Source organism: Heptranchias perlo, chromosome 8 (genome assembly GCF_035084215.1).
Source record: "Heptranchias perlo isolate sHepPer1 chromosome 8, sHepPer1.hap1, whole genome shotgun sequence".
Classification (NCBI taxonomy): domain Eukaryota; kingdom Metazoa; phylum Chordata; class Chondrichthyes; order Hexanchiformes; family Hexanchidae; genus Heptranchias; species Heptranchias perlo.
The window spans coordinates 37,615,135-37,636,260 of NC_090332.1; the positions used below are offsets into that span (position 1 = coordinate 37,615,135).

Consider the following 21,126-nt stretch of genomic DNA (forward strand, 5'->3'; position numbering starts at 1 on the left):
TGTCATTGGCATAAATGTAGAAGCTGATCACCTGCTTGTGGTTGACGTTACAGAGGGGGCAGCATGTATGAGGAAGAGGAGACAGCCGAGAATGGACTCTTGGGGGACTCCAGCGATCATGGTGCAGGGGAGGGAAGATAAATCATTACCGGAGATGTGCTGGCTATACTGGTTATAGGTAGAAATGGAACTGTGTGACAGCTGTCCCATTAATGTGGATGATGGAGGCGAGGCATTAGAAGAGGATGGTAAGGTTGACTGTTTTGAACGCTGTGTGCAGGTTGTGGAAGCCGAGAAGGAACAAAGCACCATGGTCACAGAGGTTATTATTTGTTACTTTCAGTGGTATGAGATAGGCATTAAGCTGGTCAATTTATCATAAAGTAGCTAAAGTAGGAAGAATTAAGAAGAAAAGGGCAGGTAGTATTGCTAACGCCACTCTAAACAAAATTTATTCCCATCTATTAGAGAAGAATTTACCCAAACTCTGCTTTTGTTTACTGTTACTTTCTCAGTCACCTCCACCTAACCTTCAAGGAGTTCTACTAGGTACAAAAGCAATGATGACTTGAGCAATTTGGGGAAGTGTAACCAATAAAAAATGTTGCACTAGACATTTGTTAAGGTTTTTATCTGTTCTGAGACACTTCTTTAGCCTGCACTAGAACATTTTAAAACTTACTCATCCAATTTATAATAAAATTGAGGTATAAACTGTATTTTATCATTTTTTATGACCAATTTGATTCAAGGCATTATGAAGGCCCTGCTGGAAGTCATTTCAGCTCACTTAACTGTAATATTGATTTTCAGGTAGCCTTAATGTCATTAAAAAGATACTGTAGTGTTTACAGATAATCAAAGGAGAAAATGGTATAGTTTGATTTGCCCTCTTATTTTCTTTCCTTTACTGCCTAAGAAAATCTGCGGATGAATCAAGCTGGACCATTCTTGTCCACCTCCTAATGGCTGCTTACATGGTATCAGACCCAAGCGTAGTCTCAAGACTCCCCCTTGGCTTGAGAATACAAGGCAGCACATGGTTAATCTCAAGGGAAATGGGGGGTGGGGGGAGTAATAAAAGCATGTAGATGGAGGAATAAATAATAAAAATCATAAATAGAGAAATAGGAAAAAAATGGAAAAGTAGAAGATAATGAGTCAAATGTAAGAAAGGCAAATGGCCTGAGAAAAATCATCACTGCAATGGACTCGACATTAAAACGGAAGTGCGGGTGCGTTGGGGGCTGAGGGAAGGGGGCGGCGAAGAAAATCGCATTTTCCAGGAGCGCACAGAAATCCCTGCTCCAACACACCTAAGAACACGCACAACCCAGAGTCATCTGGGTGCGCGTGCCGATCCCAAACTCAGAAGTCCCGCCGGCAATTAAAGCCAGCAAGACGATATTTAAAACATCAATTCAATGAGTTAACCTAGTTTAAAAATCCAAAAATACAATTAGGTATGAAGGCAAGCAATTTCAACGCTGCTTCAGCGTGTTTCAGCCAAGGGGAATGAGTCGTGTTTCAGCCGGCCGCCATTTGGACTTTTAAATGCCTGCTTGACAGATGGGGAGAAAAGGTGAGTTATTGCAGCAGGGCACTCAGTTCTCTCAGACAAACTTTTGGCTGGGAGATCTTTGTGTTTAGACTGAGAATTCTTGGTTTCCACTCAGAATTGTTCTGTTTACAGATACTTACCAATCAAACTGACACCATCAGGATGGGGGAGCGCGATGGCTGCGTTCACCAAACATCCAAGGATGAGCAATATCACCATCCTCGCCAGGCACGGCATGCACTTCCACAATTTGTAGCTCCACAACACAGTGCTGCGCCACAGGGACCTGCACAAGAGCATAGAGGGCAACAACAGAGGGAGCGACGCCACAGGAGGCACTACCCTCGTCAGAGGGTCTACAGACCGAGGCTCGGCTTCCTGGACCTCTCTGAGGAGCAGTGCATACGGAGGCTGAGAGTGAGTCGCCAGGTGATCGCAGACATCTGCAGCCTCCTTAATGCCGAGTTGTTCCCGGCTGGGCTTGGCGGCATCTCATTACCTGTCGCTGGTAAAGTAACCACTGCCCTCAACTTCTTCACCTCTGGATCATTCCAGGGTGCCACTGATGACATCGCTGGGCAGCAGCCATCTTCACACAAGTGCATAAGGCAGGTCACCAACGGTTTGTTTCGCAGGGCCTTGCAATACATCAACTTCCCCTGGACAATCTCAGCCAGATGGAGAGGACGGTGAGTTTCCACTCTGTGGCTGGCTTCCTACATGTACACGGTGCAATTGATTGCACGCATATAGCAATCCGAGCACTTCCACACGAGCCAGGACTGTTCATCAACAGAAAGGGGTATCACTTCATCAACACTCAGTTCGTTTGTGACCACTGCAAAAGATTTATTCACGTGTGCGCCAGATTTCCTGGCAGCTGCCATGATTCCTTCATTCTGAGGGAATCCAACATCCTGGGCCTCTTCCACGCACCGAACGCCCTTAAGTGCTGGCTCTTCGGGGACAAGGGTTACACCCTGCACACATGGCTCATGACATCTCTGAGGAACCCCATCAGCAAGCAACAGTGCCGATACAACGACAGCCACATCGCCACCATGTCTATAAATGAACATGCAATAGGATTGCTGAAGATGTGATTTCGGTGCCTCAATCATTCTGGGGGAGCACTTCAATACATACAGCGAGAGTGGGTCGCATTATAGTGTCCTGCTCAAAATGGCGCAACAGAGAGGGTTACTGGTTGATGAGGCCCCATGCCCTCATCCAGCATCCACATCTGCAATCAACATTGAGGAGTAGGAGGAGGAGGAGGAGGACGAAGAGAACGAACCCACGGACATGGCAGCAGCTCACTTGGCTGCTCGTAAGACCAGGGAGTCACTGATTTTGTGAACGATTCTCGTAAGATCTGAAAGTGAGAAGAGTCTAGTCCTCACACCACCTGGAAAGACCAGCGCCAACACCAGCAACCACCACCCCCCCACCCCCCGCACAAACCGGTCCTGCAACTACACATACACCCACAGTAAAGTGACCCACTGGGTGGCATCAAGTGTCGCCGTTCATGGTGAACCTCATGAAAGGGTGCCATCACAAAAGCCAGTCAAGAATGGGCAAGAAGTGGCAGTAGTGGTGAGAATGATAACATTTAATGTGACTTTAACAAAAAACAAATATAAATGAAAAATATGACATTCTGTCAGACACCCTTGTGCATACCCTTCGTGATCACAAAATCCTAGCCTTTCTCTTCCTACTGCTTCTACGTGGTGCATCCCCTACGGCTGCAGCAGAGGTAGTGCAGGTTGCTCATGTCCATGGCCGAACTGCTTAGATGCTTTCGGCCTACGCCTTCTGGGTTTTGGTGCCTGTGAGGGCCCCTCCAAAAATTGTTCCACCTGCACCTGTGCAGGGGCAGACTCAGCCACCTGGAGAGGAGGCAGCATTGTGGGTACTGTTTGAGAGGGGGGCAATGGGTGAGACGTGGGAGTGCTTTGAGTGGCGTCCCCACTTCCATATCCCCTTTCGCCATCATCCCTCTTCTGGACCAGGCCCACTTCACTCCTACCACCCTGCTGGAGAACAGTTTGGAGGACATGTATGATGCTTTGGAAGCCCAGTTGTAAAGTTTCTGTCTGCATGTTTAAGGCAGCGGAATGTTGTTCACCATGAGTCTGAACAGCCATTGTCAGGGCCTGAATGGACTCATTTGTGAGCCGTGCTTGAAGTTCAACGGAGGCTAGCTTTCTCTCCATCACAGACATTCCAGCATTATTTACCTGTGACACTATCTCAGACATTTCCGCAGTTGTCTGCGACACTACCTCAGACATTTCAGCAGTTGCCTGCGACACTATTGCAGACCGTTACTCACGTCCCTGTGACACTACCTCAGAGATTCCCTCACTTCCCTGTGAAATTATCTCAGCGATTCCCTCATGTACTTGTGCCACCATTGCACTAATTCAGGAGTTGGATTCCTCCATTCTCTGCGCTATTGTGGAGAGTGTGCGTGGCACCTGTTCCAGTACCTCACAAATGTGCTGCTGTCCCTCGATCATTCTCCTGTTAAAGGACGGCCCCTGAGTTCAGCATCTGCGTCCAGCTGAGCAGAGCCTGGAGAGGAGTGCAGCCACCAAGGCAGACTCTCCGCAGCTGCCTCTGCCACTAGTGTCTGCTTGTGCTCACTTGTGTGTGGTGACTCACCAGATGCTAACCCAACTAACTGACTACTAGGACGCACCGAGGTGAGAGTATCTGCGCTGGTGGATGGCTCACTAAGATGTGATGGTGCGCCCTCAGAGGCCGGGAGCTCCTCTGAGGAATTGCCCTCTCCCGTCACTGCAGTCGTTGAACATCCTGTCAGAGAACAGAAGGCAATGCTGAGCATCATCACAGATGTGTCATGTTGCGACGAGCATACTGAGGTGTTCAACATGCCAATCACTGTTAACATCAATTCATGTGCGTGATGAATGTTACAGTTGTGTCAGCAGACGTTTGTGAGGTGCCAGTGTTGGCATTCCCGACAGACAGGCACTCGAGGGTGCGGCTGATCTGCAGGGCCTCCTCCTCCACCTCTGTGAGGACCACTATTTGTTGCGGCCCCCCTCCAGTCCTCGCCCTCTCGCATGCATTTTGCGCTCTCTTCTCCTGGAAGGGGAGAAAGAACAGACGTGTTAATGAGAGATGGTGAAGTGGTCAGCCGATGAATGCATTGCATTGGGTGAGGCTGACCGTGAAAGAGTTGCATCAGAGGGTGACTATCAGTCAGAGCCATCACATTGGCTCTGGATTGGGGTGAGTGGTCGTGGTGGGTACACAAATGGGGAGGTGAGGAAGTGTTCAGGAAGTGAAGGTAAGTTGAGGATAGCCTTAAATGGGTGTGAGGAGTGATGTGATGGAGTATTCTTAGCAGTGCAGAATGAGTTGGGGGGGGTGGTGGTGTTGGTGATGTGGAATATGGAATGCAGGAGAATCCATAAGTGTACTCACTTTTTCTGACCTAGTTAGGTCATTGAAACACTTCCTGCACTGGACCCAAGCGCAGCAGAAGTTGCTTCTGCTGGTGACCTCTTCTGCAACCTCGAGCCAGGCCATCTTGGTGGCAGAGGCAGGGCACTTCCTCCTATCGGCCAGGTAAAATAGTTCCCTCCTCCTCCTCACCCCGGCTAGTAGCAGCTGAAGTGACACATCGCTGAATCTTAGATAAGCCTTGCCCTGTGCTGCTCCATTGGGTCTTCTTGCTCTTTGCTCCAGCAAAATCCATTGGTGCAATGGCCCTTTAAATCCAGACGCTCCAGCTGACAGCCTGTCATGTGGGTGCGCAGTCCGTCCGCTACACAGCTTTCGGACGGCAAACCCGGGAACGAGGTTAAGGGGCACCAATTAAGTCGCGATCGCGTTGGAAGTTTTTATTACTCGGCTTTGCCACACACCCATTGATGCCCCACTGCCATCCCACCGCCCTTTGAAAATCGAGCCCAATGTGTTTGTTCATCTGTTCATGAATGTCTATCTGTAATCAAAACTAATGGTAACATATAAACAAATTAAAATTGGGGTGTTTTTCCGATAATAGAAGAAAATCTACTTGACACACTTATAGAGTACAGATAGGCAAAACACAGAAGGAGTAATTTTATAACTTCACACTCTCATCAGGAGCTCATTGACCAAAAGCACATATCGGAAAATCGGGAGCATGATGTGCATGAATTTCCAACCATTAATTTAAATAGTTGGAAAATCATGCACAGTGTGAACCCAAATTTCTGGTATGCATTCCCGGTGGGCAAGGCGCCTTGCTGAGAGTGCAAAGTCAGAAGATCACCGCTCGAATTTCCATTTAAATTCTGTCTTTAAAGTAGAAACTACGAAGAACACAGCAACAACATTCAGACCTTGCTGCGGACTGGCATTAGTCTTGCTTGTCAATGCTTCCACTTTTCAGTTAATAGTAACACTAGACAGCTGTCACAAAAATGTTGTGATTGGCATTTTAAGGGTTAGTTATTTTGCAAATGTAGCTGCTGATTTATTGGCCCAGAATTTGCTGGGAAAATAACGGAGAGATTAACGCGCACGCCGCTATTAATGTGTAAATCGTCCAGTGATTTGTGGTGAGGAAGAGATACCCCTTTAGGTGCAAACTGCCACAAATTGCTGGACGATTTGCGCCGCTCCAAAATTAGCCTCACAAAAACAGGAGCTCGCCCTCAACCTCCACATGAGTTTCAAGAAATTGCTACATCTGCATAATAAATACGAATTAAACACGCCGCAGAACGTTAGGGCTGGTACTTAACAGTATAAGAACCTTATTAATGACAAGACTTATGTTCCTGCAATGCCAATCAACCTCACTGGCCCAGAAAGGGAACAACTGAAACTGTGGAGTCTCATTCCTGCATGTAGGAAATTGATTTTAGAGATTTAAAAAAATGTTTTTCTTACTTTTCAATTCGGTCTCTTTTTTCTCTCTCTCGCTTAATCCAATCTTTCTTTCCCTCCGTGTACCTAATTTGACTTTAATTCACCCTATTTCCTTCTCCGTCGTTCCTCTGATTCTTTTTCTTTCCTTAAATCTCATTGGTTAAGGAGAGAGACTTTTGGTCCCATCGTTCACCAAGGCCCCGTTACCAGCTCACACTTCCAGCAATTTGCAGGACTAAAAAATTTCGAACTGAAGGGTGAGGGAAAAAAGTCTATCTAACAGGGCACGCCACGAGATGCCCCACTCCAGCAAATTCTGGGCTAATTAACTTCTTTCAAGTCAATGAGTTTTTTTTTTGTATCTTTAATTTTGTCATATTTACATTTAAAATGATGCACAAGTAACTTATATGGTAGATATATACAGTGGAAACACATTGGGAAATTTTTGGATAAAATTCTTATCTGTCAGCCAGACTCAACTGAATTATATACAAACAACAAAGTGTGTTCCTCGGTCCATACGTTACATAAATGCTGTATCCAACATATCCCCGACACACTGTGATAGAAATTTGTTATGGGCCGTTTTCAGACAAGCCCACGAACAAGGAGGCCCCAAGCATGTCCGAAATTGGGACACAACCCTCATTGTAATAACTGAGCCTGTCGCATCACCAGAGGCAGCTTGCCCGTTAGCTCACTGGCAGCTAAGTCCTGGGAGGGAGGTGAAGAAGAACAAGAGGGGGATAATTGCAGGACTGCAACGGCCCTTAGCAGTACTGTGGAGCCAGAAGGAGCACTTCTGCTCTTCCCGGTTCGACAGGAAGGCAAGTTAAAAATAACTGACTTTTTGGTGGTGGCCACTTGTTAGGCCGCAGCAATCCCACCAAAACCTGTGCCCGGCACCTGTTGCGCTTAGTGCTGACAAATTTTGCTGAGAGGTCCTTAAACAGGCTTTAGGCCTCTCATTTACGTCTGCAAGGGGCCTAACATCCGTTGAAGATCAGACACCTGAAAATCATCCGAAGCCAATATGGCATCGGATGTTTTTCAGGCGTCCTTGGGGCGGAGGGCATTGGTCAGTGAAATTGGTCATTTTTGTCCTTGTTTTTCATCCAGAAAATAGGCACAACCAGAACAAATTTCTACCCATTATCTGTACATAGGTATAACAGAAATGATTGTCCTTTGTCAGGCACCAAAAACTGGTTACAGAATTATTTGAAAAAAGGAATAAAAAGGTTAGTCAAAAAATAGCAAAAGGACAACAACATTTAATTGAACATTTCACCACTCTTCCAGATGATGATTTAAGGAGTGGCAAAAAATATGGAGGTAAACTGTTAAGTAACAGCAAAATGCAGGGTTGCTAAATTGGCAACAGATGCACTAGATTACAAATTAAGAGAAATCTTTTAGAGTTGCTTTGCTACCCCCAATATGACTGAATGATTATTTCTAGTTATTTTTAAAAATATTAATAAAAGTGAAACCAGACCTATTATGGATGCGTATGATGTATGATGTCATTTACATTCACTGGAAAACAATGATTTGGACTGCGTGGGGGTAAATTTCCTTGCAGTGAGTTGCTCTACTGTTACATCAATGAGAAAAAGATATGCACACTGGAGAGTTTCCTGGGTAAGCAAATTTGCATAACCATTTGAGTAATCACTGGCATAAACCCAGTGCAAATTGGTGTAACAAGCTAGAATGTGTGGAGACTGCAGAATGGCCTTTAAAAAGAGAGTGTAAGCTGCACACTTCAGTATCAGACTGGAATACAACAAGGTAAGGAACGAACAGTGCTTGGCTCACTCATTTGACTCTCAGATAATTTCAGTGCTTATCTCCTCAATCTTCTCATTATACTTCACAAGAATTATGCCTACATGAGGAACAGTCGTACCAAGCTGTCAGATAAGGCAGCAGGGCAGAAGGAGAAGAACACAGAACTTTACCAATTCAGACCTCCTAGCCCTCCAAGACTCCTCGGTGACTGTGCTAGCAAGCCAGCCAGGAGTATTACTCGTGCCACCTGGAGGACCAGAAGAGATAGGAACAGGAGTACCATTTGCCCCTCGAGCCTGCTCCGCCATTTAATGAGATCGTGGCTGATCTGATTTTTACCTCAACTCCACTTTCCCGCCCTTTCCCCATATCCTTTGACTCCCTTGCTGATCAAAAATTTGTCTAACTCAGCCTTGAATGTATTCAATGACTCAGCCGCCACAGCTTTTTGGGGTAAAGAATTCCAAAGATTCACGACCCTCTGGGAGAAGAAATTCCTCCTCATTTCTGTCTTAAACGGGCAACCCCTCATTCTGAGACTATGCCCCCTAGTTTTAGATTCCCCCATGAGGGGTAACATCCTCTCAGCATCTACCCTATCGAGTCCCCTCAGAATCTTGCATGTTTCAATAAGGTCTCCTCTCATTCTTCTAAACTCCAATGAGTACAGACCCAACCTGTTCAATCTTTCCTCATAAGACAACCCTTCCCATACCCGGAATCAACCTAGTGAACCTTCTCTGAACTGCCTCCAATGCAAGTATGTCCTTTCTTAAATAAGGGCACCAGAACTGTACACAGTACTCCAGGCGTGGTCTCACCAGCACCCTGTACAGTTGCAGCATGACTTCCCTGCTTTTATACTCCATCCCCCTAGAAATAAAGGCCAATATTCCATTTGTCTTCCGGATTACCTGCTGCACCTGCATGTTGACTTTTTGTGTTTCATGTACGAGGACACCCAGATCCCTCTGTACCGCAGCATTTTGTAGTATTTCTCCATTCAAATAATATTTTGCTTTTTTATTTTTCCTCCCAAAGTGGATGACTTCACATTTTCCCACATTATATTCCATCTGCCAAATTTTTGCCCGTTCGCTTAACCTGTCAATATCCCTTTGCAGACACTTTGTGTCCTCATCACAACTTGCTTTTCCAGCTATCTTTGTTACCATCAGCAAATATGGCCACAAGACACTCTGGGCCTGATATTAGGAGGGAGGCGGATTGGCAGCGGGGGGGTCGACTGGGCGCGTGGGTAACCCGCCCAGTAAAATAGGTGGGTTCCCCACGCGATCGTAAGTAAATTGAAGCCACATACCTTGGCTTCCGGGTTTCATGCCGGAAAGCTGCGCAGCAGGCGGACTGCACACCCGCATCATAGGCTGTCAGCTGGAGGAGCCCTATTTAAAGGGACAGTCCTCCACTGACTGATGCTGCAGAAAATAGGAAAAATTATAGCATGGAGCAGCCCAGGGGGAAGGCTGCTCCCAGGTCTAATGATGCCTCACTCCAGGTCCTACTGGATGGGGTGAGGAGGAGGGGGAGGACAGAGATCATCCCCCCGGCGGACGGGAGAAAGTGGCCTCCCTCTGCCACCATGAAGGCCTGGCTCGAGGTGGCAGAGGAGGTCACCAGCACCACCAACATATCACGCACCTGCATACAGTGCAGGAGGCACTTCAATGACCTAAGTAGGTCAGCTAAAGTGAGTACACTTACTCATTCCCCTACACTCCGTCTGCCACATCCCCGCCCGCATCCCACATCTCCTTCTGCACTGCCAACACTACTCTATCACATCACCCCTCACACCCACTCAAAGCTCATCCTCATCTTACCTGCACTTACTCAACTCGCCAGTACTCATCCCACCACTACCACTCAACCCAATCCTCATACAATCTCATGGCTCCATCTCACACTCACCCTCTCATGCATCTCTTTCACAGTCAGCCTCACCCAACCTGCCACTACCTGTGCTACAGCCACAGGGCATGCATCACGTACGTGTAGTAGGAAGCCTAAGGCAAATGTGTCGTGAGCATGAAGGGGATGCACAAGGGCGTTTGAGGGTTTGTCATGGTTTTTACTTATATTTGATCTCTGATCAACTCACATTACATATTATATTGTCACCACTACTGCCACGCCTTGGCCATTCTTGACTGGCTTGTGCAATAATTCCCTTTTATGAGGTTCTCCATGAACACCCTTTATGCCACCCATTGGGTCACCCTAGAGTGGGTGTATGTGTAGTTGCACGACTACTTTGTGCAGGTGCCTGTTGCGCAGCACTGTGTTGTGTAGCTCTACATGGCGGAGGTGGACGGCATGCCTGGCGAGGCTGGTGATGTTGCTCATCCTCCAATGGAGTGATGAATGCAGCAATGGATCCTCCCCCATCCTGATGGTGTGAGTGTGAGGGGGTCCACAAAGTAGGTAAATGTGTTTGGACAGCAGAGTTTAGTGTATGATTTAATAATATGGAGTGTGGAGACAACGGTGTGGCAGGCAAAACTTTGTCTGAGGTGATAGAGTGCCCTGCTGCAATGAATGAGGGTTTACCCCGCACCTGTTAAATGGACCTTTGCAGCTGCCACTGGCTGCTGGCTGCAACACGTCTGTTTAAACAGGGAGTGTTTCTCCCAGCATGGGAAACATGCTCTGGGTGGTCCAAAATCCGAATCCTCCTAAAATCTCTGAGTGGCCGGATCCTGCTCCTACTTCTTGTGTTCTTTAGATTTGAGGGTAGGATCAGATCAGCCATGATCTTATTGAATGGCGGAGCAGGCTCGAAGGGCCGATTGGCCTACTCCTGCTCCTATTTCTTATGTTCTTAAAGAGTACTGCAAACGACCTCAAGTACCCAGAAAACGATCTTAAGTGGGAACCCGCCGGCTTTGATTGCCGGTGGGAGTCCCGCATGCGGGGGCTACATGCGCACCGATTCGCGTCATTGGGGAACCCAGAAGTGGGCGGGTTGGAGCCGGGCTCTGGACCCCCTCCGGGAATCCCCAATTTTAGGAGCCCCCCCCCACCAGGAATGCACCCACTCGGCCATCTGAATATTGACCCCTCTGTGTCTTGGGAGGGAAGTGGCACTAGCACCGAGTGACAATTTCATCACCCCCAGGGATACAGAACAGTGCCAATAGAAGTTGAACAACCTCACCAGGGCAGGCCAGGTATATGCAGGAGACTTTATCTTTTTTTTTGCCCATCCTAGGCACCAACACTAACCTCACCCTCTTAAAAAAACACCTGCAAAGCTAACCCTTCACAATGCACTCTAGTTAAGGGGCAGAGCTCTAACTTGGGATCTTGCATTATGGCTACCCAGCTCTCCTCACAGCAATTATTTACATGCACAATCTAAAACCCCTTCCTGTACTTTAACATCCAGAGTACTGCATTCAGTTTTGGGCACCACACCTCAAGAAAGACATACTGGCCTTGGAGAAGATGCAACGCAGATTCACCAGAATAATACTGAGTAGTAAGAGAAGAGTTTACATTTACATGGCTCTGAATGAGCCCTCAGGATACCCGCTGATAGTAGGAGGGATTAGGAGAGGGAAAAGAGGCCAAAAGTAAGGCCCTAGTTCTTCCCTAGATGGCACGTTTTTCTTACTGCACTAGTCGGTGCACTGCCACTCTGGTACCAATCTAGCTGTGGGTTGGCAGAACAGTGGTGGCAAGACAGGAAAATCAGCTGATTTCTCAAGACCCACCCCTTGCCATTATTTAAAAGCAGCAAACTGCTGAGATGCCTGTCGAGGGTGGGGGTTGGGAAGAAAATTTATGTGCGTCAAATTAGGGGCAGTGATTTACTGACAGCCTCCCGCCTCTTTTGCCTGCTGCGCTACTTTGGCAATGTCTGAAAATGAGCAGTTTGCCAGAGAAAAATCCAGACCAATAAGTCTGGGTAAAGAGTTCAGCAGCAGTGGGGCTGAGGTAAGGGCAGAGGTGGGCAATATTTTTATCTACCTAAGAGGGCTATAGACTATACTGAACAATTTTTATCAAATTGTTGCAATTGCCAAATACATAGATGTAATTATCCAATTTGGCTACAAGCATATCACTATATCATGCAAATGTTAATATATCACTCGCACATGATGTCGCCATGAGAGAAATGACACATTATTGTTTACCTGTAATCCTTCCCTGCCATTAATCCAAAACCACTTCAGGTTCTATTTGTGCTTTTGTTCAATTACATTTAAAAAAATGTACCATGCATCAGTTCCTGACTGAGAGGCAGAGAAGGATAACAGACATCCAGCACTCAGTGCGACTCTCTAATAGGGCACTGAGAGGAGGAGAAAATAGAAAAATAGCCTTGGTTGCTCTGGTATCACATTTTCTGTTCTCCATTTAGTTGAGCTAAGAAATTCACTCAATGACTGAACAAAAAAAATTTGCATTTACATTTGCATTTATATTTCAGGACCTTAGGACATCCCAAACGCTTCACAACTAATTAAATACCTTTGAATTGTAGTCACTGTTGTAATGTAGGATATTGCACGGCCAATTTGCACAAAGCATGATCCTACAAACAGCAATGAGATAATTTTCTAGATAATTTGTTTTAATAGAAATAGTTGATGAATAAACATTGACCAGGACACCTGAAGAATTCTCCTGCTCTTCTTCGAATAGCACCTTGAGTCTTTTACGTTCATCTGAGAGGGCAGATGGGTCTTGGTTTAACACCTCATCCAAAAATGCAATTGTAGGTACGCACATGCCAACTATGATATAACATGCTAGTGCACCAACGCATTGCACCAGTGGGCCTTCTGCATGCATTTTTTTTATTACCCAAATTGTTGACCATTAATTGTTATTTTTTAATATTTATATTATTTTAATAATATATAAATGTATTTTTATCTTCCATCTGTTAAACTTTATGTTCAGTATCACTCAAATTGAGTTAACAAACAGTGAAAGGTAATGGACAACTTTAACCTTTTGTTTCCATGAATGGTATCAAGCAAGTAAATCCAACATGGGGTCAATGAAACCCGTGCTCCAACGATATTACAATGACAAAGAGGTAGACTTTAACTCCCGCGAGGCCTCTGCTGATTTTAATGGCCGGGCCTCATTTACATCCCGTAGGCAGCAGCCTGCCTGAAACAGGTCGAAAGAGGTGGCTGGCTGGCTTCGAGCAGGTCAAAATCGCAGTGCATATAGGCTGCCTGCCAGCGCCAAGTAAGTCACAATGGGTGGTTTGGGCTGTTTTGTGAATGGAGGGGTGGGGGGGTGGTGGAGAGGGTTGGAGGGGGTTGTGGAGCCTGGGGCAGCAGAGGCCCAGACTTTCCTTGTGAGGTCCAGAGGAGCATTCTTGCTCCTCCTGGTCCCATTAAGGAAAGTTTTTGATTTACCTTAAAGGGTTTCCTCTTCTTCCCCACCAGGTTTTGCTGAGTGGGGTGCTCACAGTGGTCGCCCCTCTCAGTACACCATTAAAATGCCATCGAGGCCCAATGACATCATAGGACCCCGATTTGCATGTATTGATGAAGCGACTACCTCGGTGCCTAAAATAAGTGTATGGTCGCAATTTTAATTGCACGCCCATCCCATTCCCGCTTGGGGGGATAGGTGGAAAATTTCCTCTAATGTGTCTAAGATACTATATTTTGAACATTTATATTATTATTATATTATTAAAAACATTTTTTAAATTGCTCAAAAACGTTTAATTAAAAGAGAATATTAGTGAAGGGTGTAGGGTGAAGTACTTACTGTGTATATGTCCCAATACAATAAGAATTATATATTTCATTCTAGCACTTTTGACACTGTAAAACTCAAGAAGGACTAGCACAACATAAAATAATAAGTCTCAACTATTCTCATTAAAGTTAAATGCTATAAAATCCAGAGCTAGACAGATGAAATATTCTTGGTGACAACATTATCAGAATGTTCCCACACTGAAAGTTCTGGTATAAAATACAGAATATATACAGAATACAGAATATATACTACATTCTACAAAGAAGCCCTTCAACAGAAAAGTAAATCTGATTTTAAAATCCATATCACGTTACACAAATATTCTACTTTCATTAAAACAATACCCTCAGGAGTGATGAGAGTAAATAACTGTAAAAAAAAATCAAGGCAGACGTAATAAATCTTGTGAATTAAATATGATATCTGTTAACAAACATAAAAACTCATGGTTAATAAACTATAATGACTTTGCTAGCCAATGAAGCTATACTAACTTTTAGAGAATTTTACAACTGAATACACATCCTTTTCTTGAAATGTAAATTGTAAATATTCATTACAATTCTTTATTATACCTACTGCTGCAGATGGAAGGTAATGATACTTCTGAGAGTTCTGCTGCCACCGAGAGCTAAAATTATTTTCTGCTCAGGTGCTCTGAGTGATTGCTAATTGCCACATTTTTTGACATGTCTTTGTGTGGAGTAAAATATCAAAGCAAGTTTTATCACAGGCCTTCAGGATTAACTGCTATACATAGATGAACAAATAGCTCTCATGAATGATATACACTGTGATTTGTTCCAAAAGGGATGAATCAATTAATAATATCTTTGACTTTGCTGTGCCACATGGTAAGGTATTTTTCTCATCATGTTTACTCCTATAGTTGGTGCACATATTAGGCTCATCTGCCAAAGGACAATTTCACCCACCAAGAACTTAGAGTTGAATCAACTACAAATTAATGTTTGCTTAGCAACACCACAAAGAACTGAAAACATTTCCAAGTGCAAAAAAAATTCCTGGAAAGTGAACGAGGTCAACAATTAGTTTATATTGCGGTTCATCTGAGAGCTACAAATCCACAAGAGGTTTTATTACCTTCAATGGGTTGCAAATCATCCACTATCAGCTTCAGATACTTTCCTCGGCGCATCACACGGACCGTGTGCCACTCATTATCATTGAGGTTTTGTCCAGCATAAAGCATTTCTGGACCTTTGCCTGCATAAGAATATGACAACGGATTATTAGATTTGTGAATTCAGTTCAAAGTTATTACATTTCATTAACTTGAACCCCAGAGAATGAATAAAAGCACTTGAGAAAGGAAAGCATATTAAAAACTATAACAAAACTATGTTTAATGTCATTATTCTACTATAGTCAAGATACAAAATGAAGGCATAGCTGTTTATATATTATGTACACTATATCAGCACATAATTAAAATACCAGTACAATTGTCTGTCATGAATAGGCACAAGTGTCTCCTTTAATACAGGAAGTTAGTTATTTCTTTGCTCAACTTAATTATACCCTGCAACTATTTAATTAAAAATAGAACAATTTCACTCCTTTGCGTACAATACTGTCCAACCCTTTAGACCATGAAACACATATAATGCTGAAGTATCCTGTACAATAGTGCAGAAGAATCCTTTTAAATTTCACTGACATTCTGCCAGTCTGATTTGATTATCCATTCAAGTACAAAATGTGAGGGTACTGTATTAAAATTTTGACCACCAATTCTGGTCCACTGTGCACCCCTCAGCTCTGCCATTTTTGGCAAAGCCTTCAACTGTCACATTCCCAGCACTCTTGAATTCTCTTCCTAAACCCCTTTTCCTTGCCACATCCTTACATATCTTCAAAAGCCTCCACAAAATCTCTCTCTTTAACTATATCTTTGGCATATTCCTGAACTCTGCTCAGTGTCCAATCTCATTTTTGAAGCGCGTTGGGATATTTTGTATGTTAAGGGTGCCACTGAAATGCAAGTTGTTGTTGTTGAAATAAAAGCAGGAATTTAAAAGAAATAGTTCTATTGTGGTAGTGTGTCACATGAAATGATAGAAATGAGAAGTTACTTCACTGAAAAATTTGATTCAGCCAATTTTTTTTCATTCTTGGGATGTCAGCATCACTGGCAAGGCTCAGTTTATTGCCCATCCTTAGTTGCCCTGAGGAAGTGGTGGTGGGCATTCTTCTTGAGCTACTGCTAGTGGTTTGATACAACTGAGTGACTTGCTAGGTCACTTCAGAGAGTAGTTAAGAGACCCCAAAGGAACCAGTTCAGTTTTAATGACAATCTAACAGATTCATGGTCATTTTTATTGATACCAGATTTTTGTTTCCATACTTTTTTTAAACTGAATTCAACTTATCAAACTACCATGGTGGGATTTGTACTTTTATTCTCTACACTACTGTACCCTTATATATACAAACATATTAAAAGGACAATTAAAAAGCCCATCAAAGTTCACCCTGCCCATTATATGGTGCAATCTTGCACAGAACCCTTCCCAATCAGCAGTAATGTCAACTCCAGGGGGAGGCAAACAAGAGGAAAAAAATGTGATCTATTTCAGAAAAAGCTCTGGGAAATTCTTGCCCGATTCCTTAAGGCAATGAAGCAAATTCCAGGAGATGAAAACTTCTGAAATAATATTTTAGCCTTTGCAAAGGGTATTTTGATAGCAAAATGTCTGACAAAACCCAGTGGCTGGCACAAGGAATATAGCAGCAGGAAATTGAGTCTATGGCCAAGCGCTGGAGCAGCACAATAATCGAACCCCATATCAGATGCGTGGCAAAGTGGAAGTGTTGCTGCATGAGGTGATAGTGAGGAGTTTGGCCCTGTTTTCCACTCAATTAATGCTTCACAACATAGCATTAATTGTTCTTAAAGGTTTTTTCGAATGTACTTCCACATACAACACAGCCCTTAGCATCCCCTTGACACCTCTTTTATACAAATGGGTTTATAACTCAGTGCTATTTTGGCGCAAGCTGCAGAAAATTTCAAGGATATCTAAAATTATGTCATCAGGGCCTCAGTTAAATATTGCAACTGGGAAACTGGCAGAAACTTCCGATGCCATTTGAAAATCTGAGTGGAAAATTAAGTGGGTTGCTAAATGGATGGAGATCTAGTATAATCGATCGCGACCCAAATTTTTGATTGGCGAGCCCTACTTTATGCCTGTTTATTGCGCACGACCAATAAGAAAATCTATCCTCCTGTGTTTTAGGTATGATCAGTCCTGGCAGTTAATATCATATTGCACAGATGTAACAAGTCTTCCATTTACTGAATAAGTTAAGTCATATTCCTATAGGATTAAATGTAAGGTGTATAATAAACATTTTGTTATTCATACAACTCAAAGGTCAAATAAGTAATTCTAAAATGTATAATATATTAATGTAAAGCTCTTAGTATATGAAGCTAGTGAACATTTCCAATTTTTGACATATGAAAGACCTGAACTTATCAGTCTTCGTGTCTGTTTGCAAGAATGTCAGATACTACTGTGCTGCCTTGGCAACTGTGTAACCCACAACATTAAGCACAGTGTGCTTCCCTAGGTCAGCTGCAATATTGTCTTTTACAGATTCATTATAACTTGTTGAACTTTTCCAGTTCATTGTTATACAATTTACTACTATAATAGCATTTCGTATATTGATCAACACTTATAGATCATATCTCTTGGGCTGAACACCTAAGGCTACATTTATGAATGCAACATGTACAGGTACAATGGAATATTAATAATTACAAGTTGGAAAGATTTTTTTTTAAAAAAGGTTTTGAATCTTGGTCCTATAAAGGGTTTAAGGTATCTGAGTTACCTCGGATCAAAAAGAATGAAAACAACTAAGATCAGGAGATCTATCAAAGAATTCCTGGAAGATTCACATTTTAAACAGTGACTTATGATCCAAGATATGTACATCAATTCCTAATAAAGATAAGTCAATGTACTGAAACTGCAATAATACCCATTTATACCGTACAGGAAAACAACGGCAATACTTGCAGTTAAAGATAGTTTTTAGTATCATACACTACAATCAGTCCTGATAAAAAGGAGTGTTAAGGATCATGTAGGACTAAAAAGAAAATTTCTGAGGTAACTGAACTTATGTTTAAAATAAATGTGAAGTTGCACATTGGCAGTGTGTAGCTCAGTCCGATATGGTTTGTGGTCCTTCCAGATTGCAGTTTAATTGTTGTGCTCAATTATGACTGAGCAACTAAAAGGAATGAATTTCCTAAAAATTAAACTGAAACACTTATGTTTCTATATCAGTGGCTACAGAATACCAAATTGTTGTCAACTTTTACTAATTTGCTGCACTCCATTAGGATCTCACTTGCTGCAAACTGCATTCATTCTGCTCTGCTGAGATAATGAGGCCATCTGGCATATTCCCAGTGCCCTCTGATTAAGTAGCCTTGTCTAATTTCACTGTCTCATGGTTTCTTTCAAAAACAACGTTTCTGCACAGGTACACATATTCCTAGAAATCCAGTCACATGTCATTGCCCCAAAGTGGATACAAGATAATTGTATTGAGATCACTGAATTTCTTTTTACATGTCATTTAATTTTGTAACTACACATTATTTCTGATAATTTCTATATGATTGTGCCCACTCATGACTTACCGCAATGTTTCAGAAACCTTAAAGAAATCAGAACAGCATAAAAAACTATAGTAAGACAGTAGTAAATATTTTATAAATTGATGTAACTTTAATACATATTAAGTTATCGTTAAAAAAAATCCTATTATTTATCACTATACTGGTGCAACAATATATCCACATTATGTCAAATAGCTTTTCACTTCACAAATATAAATTTCTGAGCATGCTAATGTCCTTTATGTTATATACTGGATGTAAATGTAGAAAGGAAGACTGGACTGTGACTTTATTATAGAAATTCAAGCTGCATATTGTAAAAATTCAAGGCTATATATTATAGAAATTCAAGCCAAGTATTAACGTCTTTCTGTATTGATGGAAGGCATTATCATTAGAAACCTATTGTATAAAAATCTTATTAATCATCTTTAACCATCATTAACTATAAGTTTAATACTGGCCATGCAATATTTAGAAGCAAGTTTTGACTATCAGACTCACCACAATAATGTAGATAGCACATTCAATATTGAGATGTACTTCAGTTATTTAGACCATTTGGACTGTTTTTGAGAAATGAACGTACCAGTATTCTGATCCTTTGATAGAAACAGTTATTTGCCTTTACTGAGTGAGATAAATTCACTATTCAATTGAGTTGTGTGACTCGGTACGGTAGTACAACGTTTAGAAAAAAAATGTAAATATCAATGCCTTGTTGGATCTAATTAATCAATTGTTTTCAAATTCCTCCATGACCTCGCCCCTCCCAATCTCAGTAACCTCCTCCAACCCTACAACCCTTCGAAATCTCTGCACTCCTCCAATTCTTGGCTTTTGCACATTCCCAATTTTAATTGCTCCACCATTGGTGGCAGTGCCTTCAGCTGCCTAGGCCCTAAGCTCTGGAATTCCCCCCCTGAACCTTTCCCCCTCTCTACCTCTCTCTCCTCCTTTAAGACGCTCCTAAAAACCTACCTCTTTGACCAAGTTTTGGTCCCCTGTCCCAATAGCTCCTTATGTGGCTCGGCGTCAAATTTAGTTGGATAATTGCTCCCGTGAAGCGCCTTGGGACATTTTACTGTATTAAAGGCGCTATATAAATGCAAGTTGTTGTTGTTGTTGCTGATGTATTCCTTCTGACTGTTAATGTACCTTTTATAATATAATTGCTTTAACTAGAGTTCAGTGGTAATACTAATAATAAAACATCTGTAAAGATTGAACAAAATAGATTTATTAATGACTTCAAAAAGCCACTGGTCTCAGATAGGTTTATGTAGCTTTTGCCTGGGTCATTTTGATATTGCTAAAGATATCAAAATAACCAAGTACACCACTATTTAATGGTGTATGTAGCTAAACTTGATCTTTTCATATTTATATTGCAGGTATTATTTGAGAGTGGTACTTGCTTTTAGAGTCGTGCGGCCCAATAGCATTAAGTTATACTGCGGCTCTTTACAGCTCTGTGCATGCTTACTGTTACTCACCAGAATGCTGCTAAAAGAGCAGACTGTCCTGTTGGCTTTGCACTAACATTAAAAATGTAGAAATGGTCCAGTGGGGTACCCGTAACCAGTATAAAGTAGTGTGAGATTACATCTCGGAGGTGGTCTTATACCTGAACCCAATTCCCAAATTCACACTGATTTGGCTGTGTTTGTATCACGATAAAGCCAAACCTACCCTGCAGTGATGCACAATGTGCAATATTAGAGTGTGTGTGTCTGCACCTGCGCATCAGAATAGATTTCTCCCTGTCCTTTTTACTGACTTCAAAAAATGTATATATGTACCCTCTCCTTTTATATTATTCCCTCCTCTCCTTTTTCTGGTGTTATGCCATGTTTTCTGGACAAAACTGTGAGTAATCAGTTTTGTCCAAAAATAGGATATGGCACAAGGAATGGAAGGAGAGGAGGGATTAATATCAGCTGCTTTAAATGCTGCTCCCTGACTGGTAACCGAAGGGAAAGAGCAGCCGGCAGTGGCTCATCCATCAATTTTCCTTTACTTCCCTCTAGGGAAGTGGCTTCCTTCTGGGAACTCAGCTGTGATTGGAAACTTGCTGTGTGAGAAATGTCTCATCGGTATAGATAGCGAAGTGTAGATATTCAACATTTTTACTGATTTAAAAGAACAAAAATCTTTACCTTGGTCACAGAAAAATGTAGTATATAGAGAACACGTTGGGGTAGATTTTAACTATTGGGTGGTGGGAGGCATGGCTCATTTCGAGGGCCGGGTTTCATTAATATATATTGTGGTGAGCTGCATGCCCCGAATCGATGTGCCGCTAAGCTCACCAGCTCCGGGCCAGCGCAACTTTGAGCTGCTCGGAGGCCCACCCAGCCTGAAAAAAAGTAGGTTAGGTGGGGATTGCATTGTGGAGGGGGTAAAGTGAGGTGGGAGGGGGAGCGGCAGGGGGCGGGGGGAA

The 21,126-nt window shown here is 43.0% G+C and overlaps 1 protein-coding gene across 10 annotated transcripts in view; it reads right to left on the reverse strand.

Moving 5' to 3' along the window:
• The window catches only part of nrxn1a (neurexin 1a), a 1,536,646-nt gene that overhangs the window by 681,853 nt on the left and 833,667 nt on the right, over window positions 1–21,126 (reverse strand). For all 10 annotated transcript variants that reach the window (XM_067988977.1, XM_067988981.1, XM_067988978.1 and 7 more), the window contains one exon: window positions 15,122–15,244. In XM_067988977.1, the coding sequence (XP_067845078.1) occupies window positions 15,122–15,244 (123 nt within the window). The remainder of the gene's footprint in view (window positions 1–15,121; window positions 15,245–21,126) is intronic.